The sequence below is a fragment of the Gymnoscopelus microlampas genome (assembly GCF_963454915.1).
Source record: "Gymnoscopelus microlampas genome assembly, chromosome: 2".
NCBI classification, from domain to species: domain Eukaryota; kingdom Metazoa; phylum Chordata; class Actinopteri; order Myctophiformes; family Myctophidae; genus Gymnoscopelus; species Gymnoscopelus microlampas.
In genome coordinates, this window is record NC_139939.1 from 53,998,366 (window position 1) to 54,018,365 (window position 20,000).

At 43.2% G+C, this 20,000-nt stretch overlaps 1 protein-coding gene across 1 annotated transcript in view; it reads right to left on the reverse strand.

Moving 5' to 3' along the window:
• LOC311035178 (glutamate receptor ionotropic, NMDA 2A-like) overlaps positions 1-20,000 on the reverse strand; it is a gene marked incomplete at both ends in the record, with an annotated part of 279,959 nt that overhangs the window by 552 nt on the left and 259,407 nt on the right. Inside the window, 5 exons of the mRNA XM_084043257.1 lie at positions 1-538; positions 5,355-5,661; positions 7,008-7,625; positions 8,941-9,124; positions 12,518-12,756. The exon at positions 1-538 is cut by the window's left edge and continues 552 nt beyond it. Of these exons, the coding sequence (XP_083899383.1) occupies positions 1-538; positions 5,355-5,661; positions 7,008-7,625; positions 8,941-9,124; positions 12,518-12,756 (1,886 nt within the window). The remainder of the gene's footprint in view (positions 539-5,354; positions 5,662-7,007; positions 7,626-8,940; positions 9,125-12,517; positions 12,757-20,000) is intronic.

The following is a 20,000-nucleotide window of genomic DNA, read 5'->3' on the forward strand; positions in this document are numbered from 1 at the left end:
GATGCCCAGCGCCCCGCGCAGGTAGGCGTGCGCGTGGGCCTGGCGGTCGACGGGGATGCCGTCGGGAAGCACGTTCTCGTAGGAGTGCTGGCGGCTGAGGACGAGGCGCGGCGCGGAGGACGAGGAGGTGAGGTGTGCGGCCGCCGGGGAGGAAGGCGTGGAGGGCTCAAAGTGGCTGACCAGCCCGTCGCCTTCGCCCACCATGCTCATCTCGCTCTGGGGGAGGTAGTGCGTGAACATGTCCCCCAGGCCGTGCGGGTGCTGCGGGTGGTGCTGCGTGTGCGCCGCCGCGTAGTGCGCGTGGAGCTGGTCCTCGCTGATGTCGTAGAGGTTGCCCAGGTGGGCGCAGGCCTCGCAGCGCGCCTGCGGCGGGGCACGGCCCCCCGCGTAGAGGCTGGCGTATCCGCTCAGCTTGGTGAGGCAGGCGCGACAGTGGCCGGGCCGGAGCCCCCCTTGTTGTCCTCCTCCTCCTCCTCCTCCTCCTGGACCCCCACCGCTGCCGGGGGTCTCGAACGAACCTCCAGCCTTGTCCTTCGCGCTGCGGAGAGAACAGGGAACGAAAACATGTGAAAACAGATTACCAGAGATTAACAGAGTACCTCAGTGGTTTTCAAACATTTTCGTGTCAAGGAAACCCTTCAAATAGATATGTATTTAGCTGCAGACCCTCATCTGAAAAGAGTTTATGCTGCCTAGGGACCCCCAGAAGAGAAAATGTGTTTCTGTACTTGTTTTCGCATGCCTGGTGAAGCAAAGCTATTTCTGCTCTCCTAGAGCGGATCAGAAAAGTGCTAAACGAGTTGATCCCAGTTTAGTATATTATATACACCATATACTCCCATAATTGTCTATTGCCTCTGCCTAACAGCCTGTACTTCGGGAAAGCTCAAGAAATTGAGTCGAATATAAAGCGGATGACATGTAATTTCCACCACTTTTGTTTTGCCTGTGCAAGTCGCGTAAATAACTCCTACTAACTGGAAACTAAATTAGTCGAACCCCAGGGCTAGCTCGCTGCCTAGGCAGAAATGGAAATTCAAAAAGATATAGGAAATAGTTTTTTTTAAATACGTTTTCATGAACATTGTGTTGTTGTGACTGGTTGAAAACCCCCTCTGGTCTGAGGAGCAGATGACAGTTTCCTCCAGTCAACTTTTTACCGGGTGTAATTATACAGACTGTCTATGTGGCATTTCATCTCTGTCGGGGGGGAAACCTCATTATGTCCAAAACGGTTAAAATATGTTAAAATATAAGAGGTTTCTGCCTGACAGCAACGATTTGAAGATTGTGGAAGAGAGAATACTATATATACTGTACATGTATGTAACTCCTCTCACAACATTCGTTATAAACGGTAATCTATTGCTTCAGGCTTTCTTCTCGTCCCTCAGTCATGTATATTAGCATTACGCATTTTAATAACAGCACTTACAGTGTAATCATCGAAATGTGTACTAGACCTACTATGCCCGTCCGGCCTACTTGGGAACAAGGCAAGTTGGAAACTTTACTTTACTTTGCTTTACTTTATTATGGATCCCCATTAGCACTTGCCTAAGCATGGCTATTCTTCCTGGGGTCCTGGGGTCACACCCAAATACACATCATACACAACAACATACTACAGATACAAACACAGACAAATGGACAATGAACAAATGAACAATAAAAATAGGGAATGCATACCCCACCTCGGTATGCAATACCCGTTATATCCGTTGTCATAGCACCCGTTTTAACTGTCTGTCTGTGTCCCTTTTGTGCCAATATGGAGATGTCTTTATCTGTCTGTCCTTGTCACTTTTATGCCCATATATGGAGATCCCTGATGTTATCAGTATGGGCATATATATGGGCCTGGCCATATATGGGCATATGGGGGGGATCGGCAGTTGTGGAAAGTCCTTGTGCAGTGGTAAAGGTCTGTGGAGAATGTCTGAAGAGTGCAACTAAACCTGACTGTGAAAAGTGGACTGACTAACTAATCAAATGGAAGGTGTGGGGAATTCGGCAGATGTGTGGGATATGCCAAATCAAGGAAAAGGTGGGGTTGCCATGGCAATCAATTGGCTCATTTGGGCCACGGGGCAGAGCCTTTTCTGGCGGTTCTGGACAACCGCCTATCCAACCGACTGTGTGTGTTGGGCAAGTTACTTTTAACTAGTTATAACTCCGGTCGTCTGCGACGCGTGTGTCGAATTTGAAGTCGGTGGGTCGAACAGTTCTCGAGATATGTGGATTACAGACACACATACATACATACATAAGATACATACATCTGAAAACTCAAGGTCTGAGAAACACGGCTTCAAAGTTGTGTCAAGGTTTTTCCAATAATGCTGTCTCTGCTCAAAATACATCTCTGGGGGGGAGAAACAATCTTTGAATTCATATATTCAGTTAATACTTTACGCAACGAATGAATAATTTGATCCTCCAACATTTACTTTGGATCATAAAAGTCGGACAAAATAACAAAACCTAATAATTATGTGAGCTCTGGTTTTGGGGGGTCAATATTAACTTTTAATTTGAGGTGAATTCATCCTCGGCGGAGCGGTGCCGAGCGGAGTTGAAACGGGGTGTTTCGGGGCTGTGTCACTTTGCCTGGAGCAAGCAGTGACTTTTAAAAAGTCGGAGCAACATCAGCCATCTCTGGTGCTCATAGATCGGCCCTGTCCCTTGAGCATGGCTACATGGTTTTAAAGCAAAATACAATCTCAAGACTGAATATGTTTAAGATTCTACAGGCAGCAAGCAAAAAAAGCTAGTACAAAGAACTGGTTGCAGAAAAGACTGTCCTACTATGGGCCCATTAGTCAATATTGTGAAACAGTACAGGAGATGCCCTATTCTTTAAGACTTCAAAAAGTGTTGGGCAAAAAAAGATGGGGGAAATGGTTAATGGTTATTTTCTGCAATGTGATATAAATTGCCTGTCAAGGAATACGAAGGGCAATAAAAAAGTTTAAAAAAGAAGTAACTAGTTATAGTTATAGTTACTGTTCTCAGAAAGTAACTAGTTACTAGTTACTTTACTTTTTCTTACTTTACTTTACATTTTCTCACGCCGTCACTATGATTCAGACATGACCATATATAGAGTTCACTATGACTCAGACATAACCATATATAGAGTTCACTATGACTCAGATACAGTATAACCATAGAGTTCACTATGACTCAGACATAACCATATATAGAGTTCACTATGACTCAGACATAACCATATATAGAGTTAACTATGACCCAAATATGGAGTGTGTCAATTGTAGGGAATATAAAAAAAAATATTTAAACACGACATACGACCCAAAGATGGGTCCCGACCCATTGTTTGGGAACCACTAACAGCAGTGAGAAGATGAAAGCGTGTGCATGCTGTCTGGCAGATCCTTCCACTTCTGCCTGCACACACTTTCATCTCTTCCCACAGTCAGTCACAGAATATTTTTTCTTTCCAAGAATCTAAAGCGCATTGGGAATCTGTCTTTATAGGCTTTTAATGAGTTCTGAAGATGTGGGTAGCCGATGGATCTCCTCCCACCACCTCTCCTCAAACCGCATGCACACGCTGTCAGTCCCTACATGAAGTGGTTCTCAAGAATGTTCATTTCAAGGACCCCAGTTTGGTTTCTGGAGTTACAGACCCAAAAGGGTCCATTTGCTTCCATTTGTACACTTGCGGAGTTAAAGACCTGTAAAGGTCCATTTGGTTCCTACAGAAACTATCAATCATTTACTGTAGTCTAACCCCCTGGAACCCGCTCAAGGACCCCTGGGGGTCCCCGGACCCCACTTTGAGAACCACTGCATTATATGAAATACTGTTGAGAGGCACGCCGGTGTCTGCGTGGACATAAGCTGCTGACGGAATGTATACGTGTTATGATGCTACAGTAGCATACCCTCGCGGCTACGCGGATGTACGTGATATGATGCTAGCAGACCCTCACGGCTACGTGGATGTATGTGATATGATGCTAGTATACCCTCGCGGCTACGCGGTGGCGGCGAGTATAATTTTACCTTTACAGTGGCTGCTGTGGGCTTTGAGCTAGCAGAAAAAACGTTATTCCTTGCTGGATCAGCACTACTTTTTCTTCAAAAACACTAGTTCATGGTACATGGTACGCCTTTGTTTTTGAAACGCGTGGTCCATAAGTCAAATGCTTTAAATCGTTTGACACAACGCGGGTTTTGTAGATTATTCAAACTGGCCGGATGGAGCTCATGTGGTGAGATTTGGATGGATGACACGCTAGCACACGCGGGACGCTGCTGCTCCATGTTTGATAGCTGTCAGTTATATGTCGGTGGAGTAGTAGTACTGGGTATAGGACGGGCCATGACGGGTGTGCATTCACGCACGAACAAACACAGATGGCAGACAGACACTCAAGGGAGATGTTTACAACCCCTGCTTATTTAAACAGTCATATTGCTGATTTTTATTTCTCAGGGCTGACATTCAAAAAGGTCAGAAAAATATAGTGTAATGTTAACACTCACAGTAAGAAAATTGGAAGATATATTTCATATCCACCCAAAATACTAGGCTTATGTAAAAAAATACAAAGGGTGTAGACATTTTCTCTATGATTTTCTTTGTTCGTTTTTGTAAACAAACAACCCCGTTTCAGTAGTTATAGCTTTGTTTAAGCCTCGTTTTAATCTTTATTTCAGTCAACAAAAGTGTTATTTTTCCACATATAGTTTTCATTTTAGTTAACTGTAATAACCTTTGTGCATGTGCATGTGCATGTGCATGTGCATGTGCATGTGCATGTGCATGTGCATGTGCATGTGCATGTGCATGTGCGGTTGGAAATACTCCAGTAAAGTAAAAGTACCTCAAAATTGTAGGTGCCAAAAACGTATATATACGGTTTTGGAAATACACCCATGGAGTGCCAAAACCGTATATATACGTTTTTGGGGGAAAAAAAATCCTTCACAGCACCAGGAGATATCATTTTTCGAAGATTTAGACTTTAATCCACTTCCTGGTTAACTTATGACTTCAAAAGCCTGTATCTCTGCTCCTGTGTACTTTTTTTTCTTACAATGTATTTTTGACTATTTTCAACTGGCTGCAACTACTGTATGGAACGGATTACCGAATGTTTTTAATTTTTTCCCCCCGATTGTATGAGACCTCTATGTGTGTAATGAGGGGACGGGGATCACTGAAAATATTTTGTGACTACTTGAAAAAGGTTAAAAAATGGTTAAAAATCCAGGCACTCAATGTACACTTTTATAATAAAACTCTGGCACCGAATGTGTTAAAAGTGCAGTACTTGGGTGAATGTACTTAAGTTACTTTCCACCACTGATCCCTACAGTACCTGCTATGTTTGTAGGTGTTGTACTTCTTGTCCTTCAGGGAGTGCAGGTCGGCGTCGGCGCTGTGGCTCTGGTGCAGGAGGCTGGCGTTCAGCTGCAGGATGGGGGCGTCCGCCGGCGCCCCCTGGTGGGGGCTGTGTGCCCGCGTGTGCGAGTGGGCGCTGTCCGGAGGGAACAGGTCCGGCGGGTAGCCGCTGTGGTCGTCACTGGAGCCCAGGCCGTCCCGCTGGTACAGAGGGGCCGAGTGGATGCTGGTCTGGTCCGAGTCGATGGAGTAGATCTTGGGTCCGCCTCCACCTCCACCTCCAACTAGGACTGTCACCATTACAACATTTAATTTGCAGATTAACGGTTATACGAATAATTGTGATTTACGATTTAATTGTTTTTTTGGCATTGAACATTGAAACATAGTGAATACAAATAAAGTTTCTGTTTGGCATTTTAAGCTTCGTAATAAAAAGAATTGCACAGGGCAGATATGACAAAAAGCGAAATGACTGACATATTCAAAGACGGGGTGCCGTGATTTTCAGTGATTTCTCCCCCCCCCCAAAACATGATCATCAGGTATTATGGTTATACTAGGAGGAAGATTATTTTCAAAAAAGTGTACAGAAATTGTTAAAATTATGTTTTTATGTGGACACGCCTCCAGTTCATTAAGTATACCTGGTTCTCACCTTAGCACCTCCTCCACCACCTTAGCACCACCCACACACCTGTCCTAGTCCCTCCTCCTCCTCATGCCCATACCTGCTGTGTTATGATAATGAGGGGGAGGGTATGTTTTTACTATGTCACTAAAGGGCTGTTTCTCTATTGGCACGTTTGACCCTCAAGGTTTCAGCCTCCAGGAAGAAACTCAAAATAGTCAGAGAAGACATAAAACACCATAAAAACACCACCAGGGGGCTTAATGAAGTTCTATCAACCTCATAGACACATGAAAAACAGAGAGTGAAAAACCATGGCACCACCTCTTTAATCATTTTACACTAGTTGTTACTCAAAAAAACGTGTAACATGGTATGCCTTTGTTTTTGAAACATGTGGTCCATGAGTCAAATGCTTGAAATCGTCTGATTTGACACGGGTTTTGTAGATTATTTAAGCTGGCCGGATGGAGCTCATGTGGTGAGATTTGGACGGATGACACACAGCTGGCAGACAGACGCTCAATGTTGATGTTGTTATCTTGCTCTGATTTTTAAATGTCGGGTGACATTCAAAAAGGTCAGAAAAAGTGTCGTGTAATGATAACACTCACAGTGAAATTGGAAGATATATTTCATATCATATCCAAAATACTAGGCTCATGTAAAAAAGTACAAAAGGTGAGGACATTTTCTCTATGATGTTTTTGTAAACAAACAATCCTGTTTCAGTAGTTAAGGCTTTGTTTAATCCTTGTTTTTTTTTTTTTTTTTCAGTTAACAAAAATGTTTTTGTTTTACACTTTACACATTTTACACTTCCAATTAAAAAAAAAAAAGAATATAGAGGGAATAGCTGATCTACAAGTATATCTACTATTTCTGCATTTTTAATATTTGAAAATCTATGAAACTGTTTCAACACAGACACAATTACGACGATCAGCTATCTCAAATAATTGCGATGAGACGATGATGTAATAATCACGACAGGCCTACCTCCAAGCCCCCCTGCTCCTGCTCCCGACCTCTTCCTCAGATGATTGACCCCGGCTTTGAACCCGCCAATGCCGCCGCCGCCTCCCCGGCCGATCGCCATGGAGTCGGACTCCCTGTGCGAGGTGGGCCGGCTGGAGCACTCGGAGATGTCCGAGTGTATGGGATCCTCAGGGAGGTAGCGCTGACTCTTCATGGGCATGGGGGGGCCCTGCGGTCCGGGGGGTCCTGCCGCGGGCCCCGGGGCAGGACTGGGGCTCGGGCTGGGACCACCCGGGTCGGGAGGTCCCGGTCCGGGTGCGGTCCCCCCCGGGCCCGGCGTGGGGGCCGCCGGCGGCCCGGTCTTCAGCGTCTCCACGCTCTTCTTCCACAGGTTCCGGGGCTTGGAGGCCGCGGCGGGACCAGCGGGCGCGGCACCGCCCGGGAGGCGGGTCTTGCCGTTGTCGTTGGTGATGGACAGCTGCGGCTTGTTGGGGCTGGTCTGGAGGGGCGAGGCCTTGGGCTGGCCCGGGAAGGGCGCGGCGTTGTTGAGGAGGTCTTTGTTTCGCCCCGACAAACCCAGGAAACCCTGTAGGCCGGATGCGTTGCTATAGAGACCAGGACCCTTGTGGAGAGAGTTACCTAGGAGACAGGCAGAGAGAGAGAGAGAGAAAGATATGCTTCACACAGTGGATATACACAATGAGATACACACACACACAGCCAGCGGTGGAAAAAGTACTGACATTTTTTACTTAAGTAAAAGTATCAATACCACCATGTACTGTAGAGGTACTCTGTTACAAGTAAAAGGCCTGTGTTCAAAATGTTACTTGAGTAAAAGTCAAAAAGTATTGGCATCAAAATACACTTAAAGTACCAAAAGTAAAAGTACTAGAATGTTTGAAAATAGCAGATCTACAAGCTCACAATGCGTCACGGTGCAACGTGTTGTGAGCTTGTAGATCGTCGGTTTTCAAATATCGCCTAGGTATAAAATAGGGCTAAAGTGGTTAATGTATGTTTTATAATGTAATAATGTATACCTGCAAAGTAACTGTATAGTAACTAAAGTTTTCAAATAATTGTAGTGGAGTAAAAGCACAATATTTGCCTCTGAGACGTAGTGGAGTAAAAGTAAAAGTATAGACAATTGTAAATACTCCAGTAAAGTAACGGTACCTCAAAATTGTACTTGAGTACAGTACTTGAGTAAATGTACTTAGTTACTTTACACCACTGCACACAGCCCTGGAGAGGATTTTATGACCTGACACTGTGTTTATGTCCTTATCCTGTATTTCTTGAGCCGGGTGTCAGTGTTTGACAGTGAGAGTATATGCAGCCTGGCTTCCTTCCTTCCACCACAGGAAACCACCAGGGACTGAGAGGGGTCTCTGTGTGTGTGTGTGTGTGTGTGTGTGTGTGTGTGTGTGTGTGTGTGTGTGTGTGTGTGTGTGTGTGTGTGTGTGTGTGTGTGTGTGTGTGTGTGTGTGTGTGTGTGTGTGTGTGTGTGTGTGTGTGTGTGTGTGTATTACTATACTTGCGAGGACCAAGTATAGTAGAATTTGAAGAAATATACATTGTGAGGACCGTTTTCCTGGTCCTCACAAGACAAAATGGTTGTTTTACAGTTAAAAAAAAAAGCATTTTTTAGAGATAAGTTTACAATTAGAAAAACAGGTCAGGATTAGACATTTAGAGGTTAGGTTTAGGGATTGGAATTAGAGTTAAACATGATTTATGCTTAGTTGCACGGCAGTGTCATGCACCGAAAAATAGCTGATCTACAAGCCCACAACGCGTCGCAGCGCGACGCGTTGTGGGCTGTGTGTTGTGTGTGTGTGTGTGTGAGTGACTAATCCCTTCATGTGTTCATCTATTCAGAGGTGACGCGAGGCTTCTGGAACACATGCAGTGTCTATTTCCGGAGGTATAGTGTGAGAGACAGTGGTACCTTTCCCAGACATCATGTCTATGATGTTGGGCTGCAGGAGGACGGTGCGTTTGGGAGAGCTCCCTATGGTGAGGGACTTGGCCGACTTGAGCAGGTGCAGCATGTTGGCCTGAGGACTGAAGTCCAGCTCCGGAGCCTTCTTCTTCATGTCAATGTGGACGCCGTGGATGCAGCTCCAGATGCCCTGCAGAGAGAGGAGAGGAGAGGAAAAGGAAAAGGAAAAGGAATGGGAAGAGAATCAGAATCAGCTTTATTGTCACATAACAGGTTTACAGAAGTAAAGAAGTGGGTGAAATTCGTTTTCGTGCAGAGTTCCCATCGTATCGTCATTTCCATAGAAGAAAGAAACGGAAGAAGAAGGGGGGGGGGGGGGGGGGGGGGCAAGGGGGGAAAGGAGATCAAACAAGAAAAAAATTAAAACAATAACAAACTAGAAAATGTACTCCTCGGAGCACAGGTCTCCGCCAGTACTGTTCCTGATTAATCCTGTCTTACCTATTTATATTACATATTGTCACGTGTCACTTGACCAATGTTAGCTTGGCTGATGGAAGCTCACTTCAAAAAATATAAATGATTTTTTGAAGTGACACACCTATTTATAGGTTTTTATTTCGTCATGCGTCTCGCTAGCCAATCAAAAGCATTGGTGACAACATATTGTCACGTGTCACGTGAAGCTTGACCAATGTTAGCTTGGCTGAGACGGACGGACGGACACACGGAAGGACAAGAACGAAAAAATTATCTATATATTTACACATGGTAGATAAGATATTAAGGTGCGTGAGCATAGCAGCAGATGTGTGCATGATATACTTATGGATGTTATAGTTAAGGTGCGAGAAAAACAAAAAAAAACACGTCAGTGCGTTGTACATGGGATTAAGGTGCAAAAAAAGGAAAAGGAAAGGGAAGAGAGGAGAGTACAGGGGAAGAGGGGAGCAAGGAGGAGAGGAGATGAGAAGACAGGAGAGGAAAGTAATGGACAGGAGGGGAGGGGAGGGGAGAGGAAGGGACGCAAGAGTATCACAGGAAAGACAAAGAGAGAAAGGAAAACAGAAGAGAGATAAGATAGAGACGAGTCGAACGCACCGATCAATCCTCTGACCTTATAAACCTCGAATGAAAAGCTTTCCCGATCACATCACACCTTGTAAAGAATGCCAGTGTTTTTGCCCGGCCTCTGCATCATGCTGCTGTAAGAGCTAAAAGCTGCTCTCACTATCAGTAAACGTTTTGACCTCATTTTGTCCTGAAATGTGTCTGTCTGGGTCAGATAATCATCACTTTGAGAGAACAGAGCTGTTTCTCTGATCATCAGCTGAGCAAATGGAACAGGGCTGAGGAAATCGATGTTTTATAGGGCAGCGGTTCTCAAATGTTTTCATGTCAAGGACCACCCAAAATGATGTATTTGGCCACAGACCCCCATCTTAAAATATTTTGTTCCAGGGACCCCCCAGAAGCAAAGATTTGAGTTACAAATGTTCGCTTTAAAAATATATATATCTTTGAATATATTATATTCAAAGATTTGCAAAAAAAAATCACGAATAGCCAAAGTATAAAATATGGATAAAAGGGGTTCAAATGATTGTGACGCTTTATTAACACATTTTGCAGGGGACCCCTTGGTAAACCCCCCCAAGGACGACCCCTGGGGGTCCCCGGACCCCATTCGAGAACCAATGTATTATAGGGCAGTGGATTCCAAACAATGGGTATAGGGACCCATTTGTATGGGTCGCTGGTAAACATCCCTTGTTATTACGTTGTTTCCTACAAAACATTTTTTTCAAAAGAATTTCAGATATAAAATGTAAAAAGAAATCATGAATAAATATATCGTCGGGTGGAATCCTCAACAGTTACTTTTCAGGATTCAAATAAAAAAAGCAAAAGTAGCAGATCGACAAATATTGCTTGTAGATCTGCTACTTTTGATCCTTTATCTGTGTGACGCTGTAGTATGATCAAGTATGGGGTTAATTTACGAAAAAAACACACAAAAAATAAATAAATATGGAGATCAGAGGTTTCTGCCAGACAGCAACGATTTTATATTATGTATATTTTAAGAAATACACAAAATAGCAGTTTGGCTATTTTCACTATCAAACAGGGCTTAAGTGGTTCATTCATTATGTATTTTAGTGAGTCTGGCTCCCGGGCAGACAGACGCCCAAATGAATATTTTGGGTCTCGAGCTGAAAAAGTTTGGGAACCCCCCGCCTGCATGCTGCAGGCAGGGGGTCTGTGCTGCCTGGGAGCCCACTTAGCCTAGCGCAATGCTATTCTAAGAGCCTGCACACACACACACACACACACACACACACACACACACACACACACACACACACTAGCACACACGCACACACACACACGTGCGTGCGCACATGGACATTTTGTAAAACACTTAAAGTGTGAGGACGTGCTGTTCGTCTGGAATAAAAGCCTTGCCTAACAGAGACATGACTTATAAATAATGAAGTAATGGTCTTAACGGGTATGTCCGCCGGTGCATGTGTGTGCGTGTGTGTGTGTGTGTGTGTGTGTGTGTGTGTGTGTGTGTGTGTGCGCGTGTGCGTGAGTGTGTGTGTGTGTCTGTCCTGCCCTCTCACAGTCTCAGCAGACAGACTAATTTGTGCCTCAGCTGGACTCTGAACTTGTATTATCTGCATGTGTGTGTGTGTGTGTGTGTGTGTGTGTGTGTGTGTGTGTGTGTGTGTGTGTGTGTGCGCGTGCATGTGTGTGAGCGCGTGTGCGTAACTAACTACATTTACTCAATTACTGTATTTAAGTACAATGTCTTCGCCATAGTTTTAGTCGGCGAAATTACAGGGATATTTCACACATGTTTGGGATCATCTTAACGTCTACTCAGGCTTTTGTGTTTCACCCCAGACAGTTTTTAAGACGCTTGATTCAGTATTTAGTTATTTGATATTAATTGTATCAGACACGCCCCCTTCCTATACAAACTCCAGAAAACTATACTATACAAAACTATATATAAACTATACAAAACCCCATTGTAACTTCAAACTTCATTTTAATCATGATAGATTCATTGGAAACACCCGTCCTTGTTTCTGGTGACTGATATTGTCCTTTTAATGTGTGGGGGGGCCGTGTTTTTCATTTATTTTGACATTTTTGGGGGGCAAATGAAAAACATTAAATACAATTAAAAAAATGTAATAACATTTATGAAAAAAGTAATAGTATTAGGAGGGCAGTATGAGTCACCAGAACCAAGGACGTATGTTTTCATTGAATCCATCATGTTTAAAATGTTAACATGGAGTTTGGGTTCTCACAAAAGCCAGAGTAGACGCTAAAAAGACCGCATCTGTGTCACTTTAGATTTCTTTGTCTATTCAAAAATAGCAGATATACAAGCGAGTGCTTGAGCGTGTAGATCTGCTATTTAAAAAAAAAAAAAAAAAAAAGTGGGATTTTTTTCAAAAAACTGTTAGGATTTAGAAAAAAAATGTAAGAATCGCCTCAGGTCTTAATGTGGTTAAAGTGAAATATCCCTTTAACCCCGTAGTAACGTCCAGCATGCACTCACCCTGCTGATCATGAAGAGCAGGCCGGGCCGTCCGTTGCAGACCCCGGTGAAGCAGTAGCGCAGCCTCCAGTAGAACAGGTGTTCTGAGATGAAGGTGAGGATGGACAGGCCCATGGCCGTGGCCAGCATGTAGAACACGCCCGCCATGTTGTCCACGTCCAGCTGGCTGGACATCACCTCGTTCTTCTCGTTGTGACAGATGCCCGTCAGCCACTGGGCCTCCAGCTCCTCCATCTCACCTGCATAGAGACGGTACCATGATGACATCACGGGGAGACAAAATAAAATAAAGACATTCTTTATTGTCTACGTAGAACAGTAAACGTTTTCGTGCCAAAGGACCCATACATCAATATATATATATATGGCCACGGACCGCCCCATCTGAAAGGTTTTGTGCCAGGGACCCCCAGAGGAGAAGATTTGTGTTTAACACATTCCATGCCAGAGGTTAATCTCATAATGTACTCACCAGTGCCAACGTTTTATTGTTGTTTTTTTTCACGTCGCCATAGACCTTGTTAAAATCCTTAAGATTGAGCTGTGCACTGTTTGTTTTGACATCTCCCTGCTTCTACCAGTGTCCAGTGAAGACCACGTGTCAAACGGTGCCTCCATGTTGTAGTTAGAACGGTTTATGTTAAACAGTGATCAGCGAGGAGAAAAACTACAAAGAGAAAATGGCGTTTTAGTTTCGTCATTAGAACGGAGGCCGACGGGATCGGCAAAACCTGATCCCGAAAAATTCCGTTTCCGGTGGTGTTACAATGAAATGTTCTGTGTCAAAAATTGATAAAAGTGCAATGTGAACTTTCTTTCGAAAAAAAGGAAAAAGCACCAGTTGGCGTAGATCTACGCGACTGGCACGTGGCGGCTTTAAATAGGTTCGCGTAGATCTACGCAACTGGCACTCAATGTGTTAAAAATCATTTTCAATATTTTTAAAATATTTTCCAAAAATAACAAATGTACAAGCTTGTAGAGTTATCAAAAAAACACGGCCCCTCACGTATTAGGAGGGCAGTATGAGTCACCAGAACCAAGGACGGATGATTTCAATGCATCTATAATGGTTAAAATGGAGTTTGAAGTTACAATGGGTTTGTATGGGATGGGGGCGTGTCTGATAAAATGTATATCTAAGAAAAAAAAAGATCAAAATGTTTTAAAATTAAATTAAAGAAAAAAGTAATCGAAAAAACACGGCCCCCACAGTATGAGTCACCAGAACCAAGGACGGATGTTTTTCGATGAATCTATCATAGTTCATAGTTAGGACGGATGGAGCAGTTAGGATGGATCTCTGTTGGGTGGAAAACCTCATATGTCCAAAACTGGTACTTTTCAGGATTCAAATTAACCCATTAAGACCTGGAGCGCATCTGTGTCACTTTTTGATTTGAGCTAAAAAGCATTATTTTACACTTTGGCTATTTTTGAAAAATCATTAACATGTGTGAAAATCGAAGATCGAATATATATTGTTTAAAGCAAACATTTTCAACTCTATTCTTTGCTTCTGGGGGGTCCCTGGAACAAAACAAAACAATTTTGAGATGAGGGTTGGTGGCCAAATACATATCATTTTGGGGGTCCTTGACATGAAAAGATTGAGCACCACTGATATAGAAACATACGTTTTTTTTTCAGAATACTGTTGGGATTTAGAAGACATTTGTAGAATCGGCTTGAGGTCTTAAAGGGTTAAAAAAAAAGAGAAGCTAAAGTAGCAGATCTACAAGATCAAAACGCATCGCTTGTGGATCTGCTACTTTTGTGTGTGACGCTGTAGTGTAATCAAGTAGTTTCGTTAATTTACGAAAAAACTACAAAAAGTTAAAATATGGGAGATAAGAGGTTTTTGTCCCGACAGCAACAATATCCTAAGCCCTAAGGGAAGGAATGAAAGACTTTTTAGTGAGCTTTTCTTTTTGGCCAGAGATGCTGTGAAGCGTCGACGACGGCCTGATGGGAGAGAAGCAGCAGCTAGAAAGAGCTGCTGGTTGAAGAGAAGAGAAGTGTGTGGTGTGTTGAAGGCTCTGATGGGAAAAAAAAGTCTGCCTTTCTTTTTTTTACCGCCTGTCTGACAGTAAAGATGTGAGACTGGTGTCTGCCTGCCCTGCATGCTGTCTGTCTGTCTGTCTGTCTGACTGCCGCTGCTGCTGCTGCTGCCAGTAAATGTGGCTGCTTGACTTCTCCTCTGTGGAGAAGCTGTACCACAAGGATGTAATGATGAATGTAAGGACCGATTCCATGCTGTTAACCCTTTAAGACCGGGAAAGCAGCATCTGTGTCATTTTAAGATTTCTTTTTGGCTATTAAAAAATAGCAGATACACAAGCTCATAGCACGGCACCGAGTGCCGTGCTATGAGCTTGTAGATCTGCTATTTTTTAAAAAGAAATCGTGAAAATGTGTGCAAATCTTTGAATATATTCTTTTTTTTTAAAAAGCGAACATTTTTCAACTCAAATCTTTGCTTCTGGGGGGCCCCTGGAACAACATATTTTGAGATCGGGGTCCGTGGGAAAAGTTTGAGGACCACTGATATTATAGCAACATAATAAAAAATGTGTGATTTAGAAGACGAAAAGAAAAAGAAATACCATCCTATAGCCCATTGGTTCTCAAAGTGGGGTCCGGGGACCCCCAGGGGTCCTTGAGGGAGTTCCAGGGGGTCCCCAGCTAAATGATAGATTAGGCACCAAATGGACCCTTATAGGTATGTAACTCTGAGAGTGTACAAATGGAACCAAATGGACCCTAACGGGTCCATTTGGTTCCATTTGTACACTCTCAGAGTTAAATGAACATAGATTTCACAATATAAATTGCGGTCCAAGTGATAGAAATGCCATTAAATGGGGGTCCGTAGCCCTAGCATGTCAAACTGGGGGTCCTTGAAATTAAAATGGTCGAGAATCACTGCTAGAGCCGTAAAAAAATCTTCTCTTATGGGGGTCCCTGGCATATCTTTTGAAATGGGGGTCCACGGGCTAATAAGTGTCAATTTGGGGGTCCTTGACATGAAAAAGTTTGAGAACCACTGCTATAGCCTGGAGCGACGATGGGTCTGAAAGGTTATTCATTCAAATGACACAGATGGAGTTCCCGGTCTCAATGGGTTAAAGTAAGAGAGAATAACTGACGATCCGGGCACTCACCCAGTGATAAAAATGTAGAACAGCCTTCATTAAAACAAGGCAAAAGCGTTTGCCTTCTCTCATGTTTTATCCTGCATAATCATGTGGTATATATATACCTGACACTTTTAACCACTTTCAAACCACTTCTTCTTTCTCTCCCGTGAGCACCAGGTTGTATCGCTGTCCACTTATAAAATAATGTTTAAGGACCCGTTCCATGCTATTATAACAAGAGAGAAAAACTGATGATCCGTGTGCTCACTCAATGGCAAAAAAAAGAGGAAACAGCCTTCATTAAAGCAAGGCAAAGGCATTTGCATTCTCTCATGTTTTATCCTGTATAATGATGGGGTGTCTGATACTTTAAAGGGATAGTTCACTCCCAAAATGCCTTTTTTTCTATCGATTCACTCACCCCATGGAGACTTGAATTTATGGATATTTGTTTGTTTTTGTCGCATTCCTAAGCCAATAATTTGATGACGGCAGGGGGGGGTTCCGGTAGGAGAACCGCTGCCTACCGGTCCACTGGTCATCAAATTATTGGTTTAGGAATGCCACAAAAACAAAAAAATATCCATAAATTCAAGTCTCCATGGGATGACTAATCCATTGGTTCTCTAAGTGGGGTCCGGGGACCCCCAGGGGTACTTGAGGGGGTTCCAGGGTGTCCCCAGCTAAATGATGGGATAGGAACCAAATGGACCCTTGTGGGTCTGTAACTCTGAGAGTGTACAAATGGAACCAAATGGACCCTAACGGGTCCATTTGGTTCCATTTGTACACTCTCAGAGTTAAATTAACATTGATTTTACAATATAAATTGGGGTCCCAGAGATGGAAATGCCACTAAATGGGGTCCCCAGCCTAATGCATGTCAAACTGGGGGTCCTAGACATTAAAATGGTTGAGAATCACTGCTAGAGCCGTAAAAATCTTCTCTTATGGGGGTCCCTGGCTTATCTTTTCAAATGGGGGTCCGTGGGCTAATAAGTGTCAATTTGGGGGTCCTTGACATGAAAAAGCTTGAGAACCACTGGACTAATCGATAGGAAAAAAGTAATATTTGGGGTGAACTATCCCTTTAACCCCTTTGCTCTCCTGTGAGCATCTAGTTGTATATTGTAAAATAATGTTGGATCATGGATGGAAGGATATAAGGAGAGATGGAGGGAGAGGAGAGGGAACTAGAAAGTTGCGCTCGGTGGAGCCGTGCACACTGCCACATGCACTAGTATTAGGTGGACAGTCTTTATGTGAGTCTCACTCTCTCTGTGCGGGTGTAAAATAGGTGCGAGGGACATGTTAGCACGTTCAGTATGTTGGTGTTAATCAGACGTGGGCATTTAACCCATTAAGACCAGAAGCTGATTCCACAATGTCTTCTAAATCCCAACAGTATTCTGAAAAACGTATGTTTCTAAATCAGTGATTTTGGCCGCCAACCCCCATCTCAAAATATTTTGTTCCAGGGACCCCCAGAAGCAAAGATTTGAGTTAAAATTGTTCGCTTTAAAACAATGTATATTAAAAGATTTGCACACATTTTCACGATTTTTCAAAAATAGCAGATCTACAAGCTCATAGCGCGGCACTCGGTGCCGCGCTATGAGCTTGTATATCTGCTATTTTTCATTAGCCAAAGTGTAAAATAATGCTTTTTAGCTCAAATCAAAAAGTGACACAGATGCGTTCCAGGTCTTAATGGGTTAATTAAACGGCATCTCTATCTCTCTGTGTATGTCTCTCTCTCCCCCTCTCTCTCTATCTGTGTATGTCTCTCTCTCCCCCTCTCTCTCTCTCTCTGTGTCCACTGGCCAGCAACAAAGTGAATGGACGCAGTCTCCTGGGCCATGTCTACTCCACAGTCTACCCAGAGCGTTGTTTGAGCTGCCAGAGCCTGTCTGCCATGAGTTTCTATGGTAAAGACACGCTGGAAAGCTGCTCTTCCCAGCAAACAAGCCATTTTTTTGGCGCAGTACCCATGGGTGCTTCAAGCAGAAAATAGATACAACTTTATTGATCCAGCGGTGGGAAATTCAGAGGCAGCAGAGCCAACACATTCTCACACATAGCAGTTATTGCCGCTCTGTCATTTTCACTCCCTAATGTGTCACTATAAGACTATACAACAACTAAAACACACATATAGTGCGAGCTTCAAATACTACTCGAATCGAGGAATCGGTCAACGACCTCGGTGGCTTACCTTGTAGCTTAGCTAATAACTGCAATCTCCCATGCTCGGATCCCACCGTGGGTGTGACTTTTGTTTTCCCTCTAGACCTTTTTTTTTTCTCTCTCAGTTTTTGTGAGGTTAGGATTAGGTAGGGTTTTGGAGGACTTCAGTAAACTGTTTTCAGTAAAGGTGTCTTTACATGAGAAAGCGGATTAAGGAATTTTTGCATTCGCCATCTTGATTTGAAAGAAAGTCTGTTTTAAGGATTTTGTTCTGTTTAAATCGATATCAATGAGAATAAAGTTAACTGTGAACCTTTTTAGGGTATGTTCACTATAGGCTGTGCATGCTTAGGGTTAGGTTTAGGGTTAGGCATAGTTTTGTCAACATACGACGTCGCCATGGCGTCCCGTCATGTCATAAGTTGACGTTTCAGGGCAACTGACAAAGCGTCAAAATGTGACGCCTTGGGAGCGGGGAACGGGTTGGCACAGCAGTTAGAGTTACAGACTTACACATGCAGAGTAAAGAATATTTTGTTGTCGTTGGATACGATTTTGTCCACAATTCCATGCTGTATTGATGTGGTAGCATAGAAGAGATTACAGGCAAACGTTGATCAAAATAACAATTCTTTAATTAAGTAATGCAGATGTTTAACAATAATGTTAACTCTTGAGAGTGTAAAATGAAACCAAATGGACCCGTAAGGGTTCATTTGGTTTCCTTTTACACTCTCAAGAGTTAAAGTCAGAGGAAAGTATACTGTCAGATGCAGCAATACACAAAGGGAAGAAATAACATTACAGAAGCACCATGAATAATAAGAAATATTGCGGCGTCGCTGGCCTAGCGGTTAAGACCCGTACCCACAAATAGGCTCTAATACACCGAGTCAGGCGTTCGATTCCCGAGCCCAACGGCCTTTGCTGTATGTCTCTCACCGTTTCCTGTTTCTCTCTACTGTGTAATATCAATAAAGGCAGAAAAGCTCCCAAAAAAAAAATCGAAGACATAATTAAACGTTTGGAGAGGATCCGCTGCTCTTCTGATCTTCCTGGCTGTTGTCTGACAACACGGTAATCTAACGACCCGATGTTGAGTCGTTATCACAAACCATGTTTACTGCTCTTTCAGCTACGCTCATTTGTGCTAATAACACAGATGACATTGAGGACATTATTGGAGCACAGAAAACGGTTTGAACGGTTCAAACGTTGAGGGTGTCAACAAACAAACGCTGCGTGTGTGTGAGCGCTGTCGGGTTGAAACCTCATGTTCAAAACTGCTACTTTTGAGGATTCAAATAAAAAAATAGCTGAAGTTGCACATCGACAAACTTAAAACGTGAGCTTGCGGATCTGCGACCTTTGATGCTTTTGTGTGACTCTGTAGTATGATCAAGTAGGGAGTTAATTTACGAAAAAACACCAAAAGTTAGAATATCGTCGCCTTGCTAAACTAATGGCCTAAGTCATTTTTTAAAAAGTTTTTCAGGAAAAATAAAAAACTGATCCAAAACAAAACTATATGATATTTCTTAATCATTTCACCCAAAATGTTTATAACAAATTATGACTATTTAAATAGAAATAACACTGTCTGTCTGTCAGTTATGTAACATAAGAGATTTAAATAGGTTTAAATAGGATTAAATCTGACTTAGGCCAAAAAGAAAAGCAAAAAAAAATAAATACAAAATGGCCTAAATCAGTAAATAATTTGGCTTAAGTCAAAAAAACATGTGACTTAGGCCAAACAAAGGCCTATTTTGTCTTAAGTCACACTAGGGAGTTAGGCCATTATACTAAAAGGGGCGTGAACAGCATGATCCTTTTCAATTAGGAGATGGGCCATTTTACCAGAGGTGGCCAGTGTCATGAGGAGCTGATTTATGCAAAAATGACGATATGGAGATAAGAGGTTTCTGCCCGACAACAAAGCGCCCCTCCGCTCATAAAATTATTTCTGTGGACCCACAGAAAGCAACACACAATACACAATCAGGCTGGGAAGGACCTCGCCGGTTGAGTGTCTAAACGGAAGTACCGGAATTTGGGGGAAGTACCACCCAAGGAAATTACGTTCACACTTTACCAATCTGTTTACATTACAGTACAATGGAAGTCCCGCCCCTATAGATACTCTCTGCATTAGG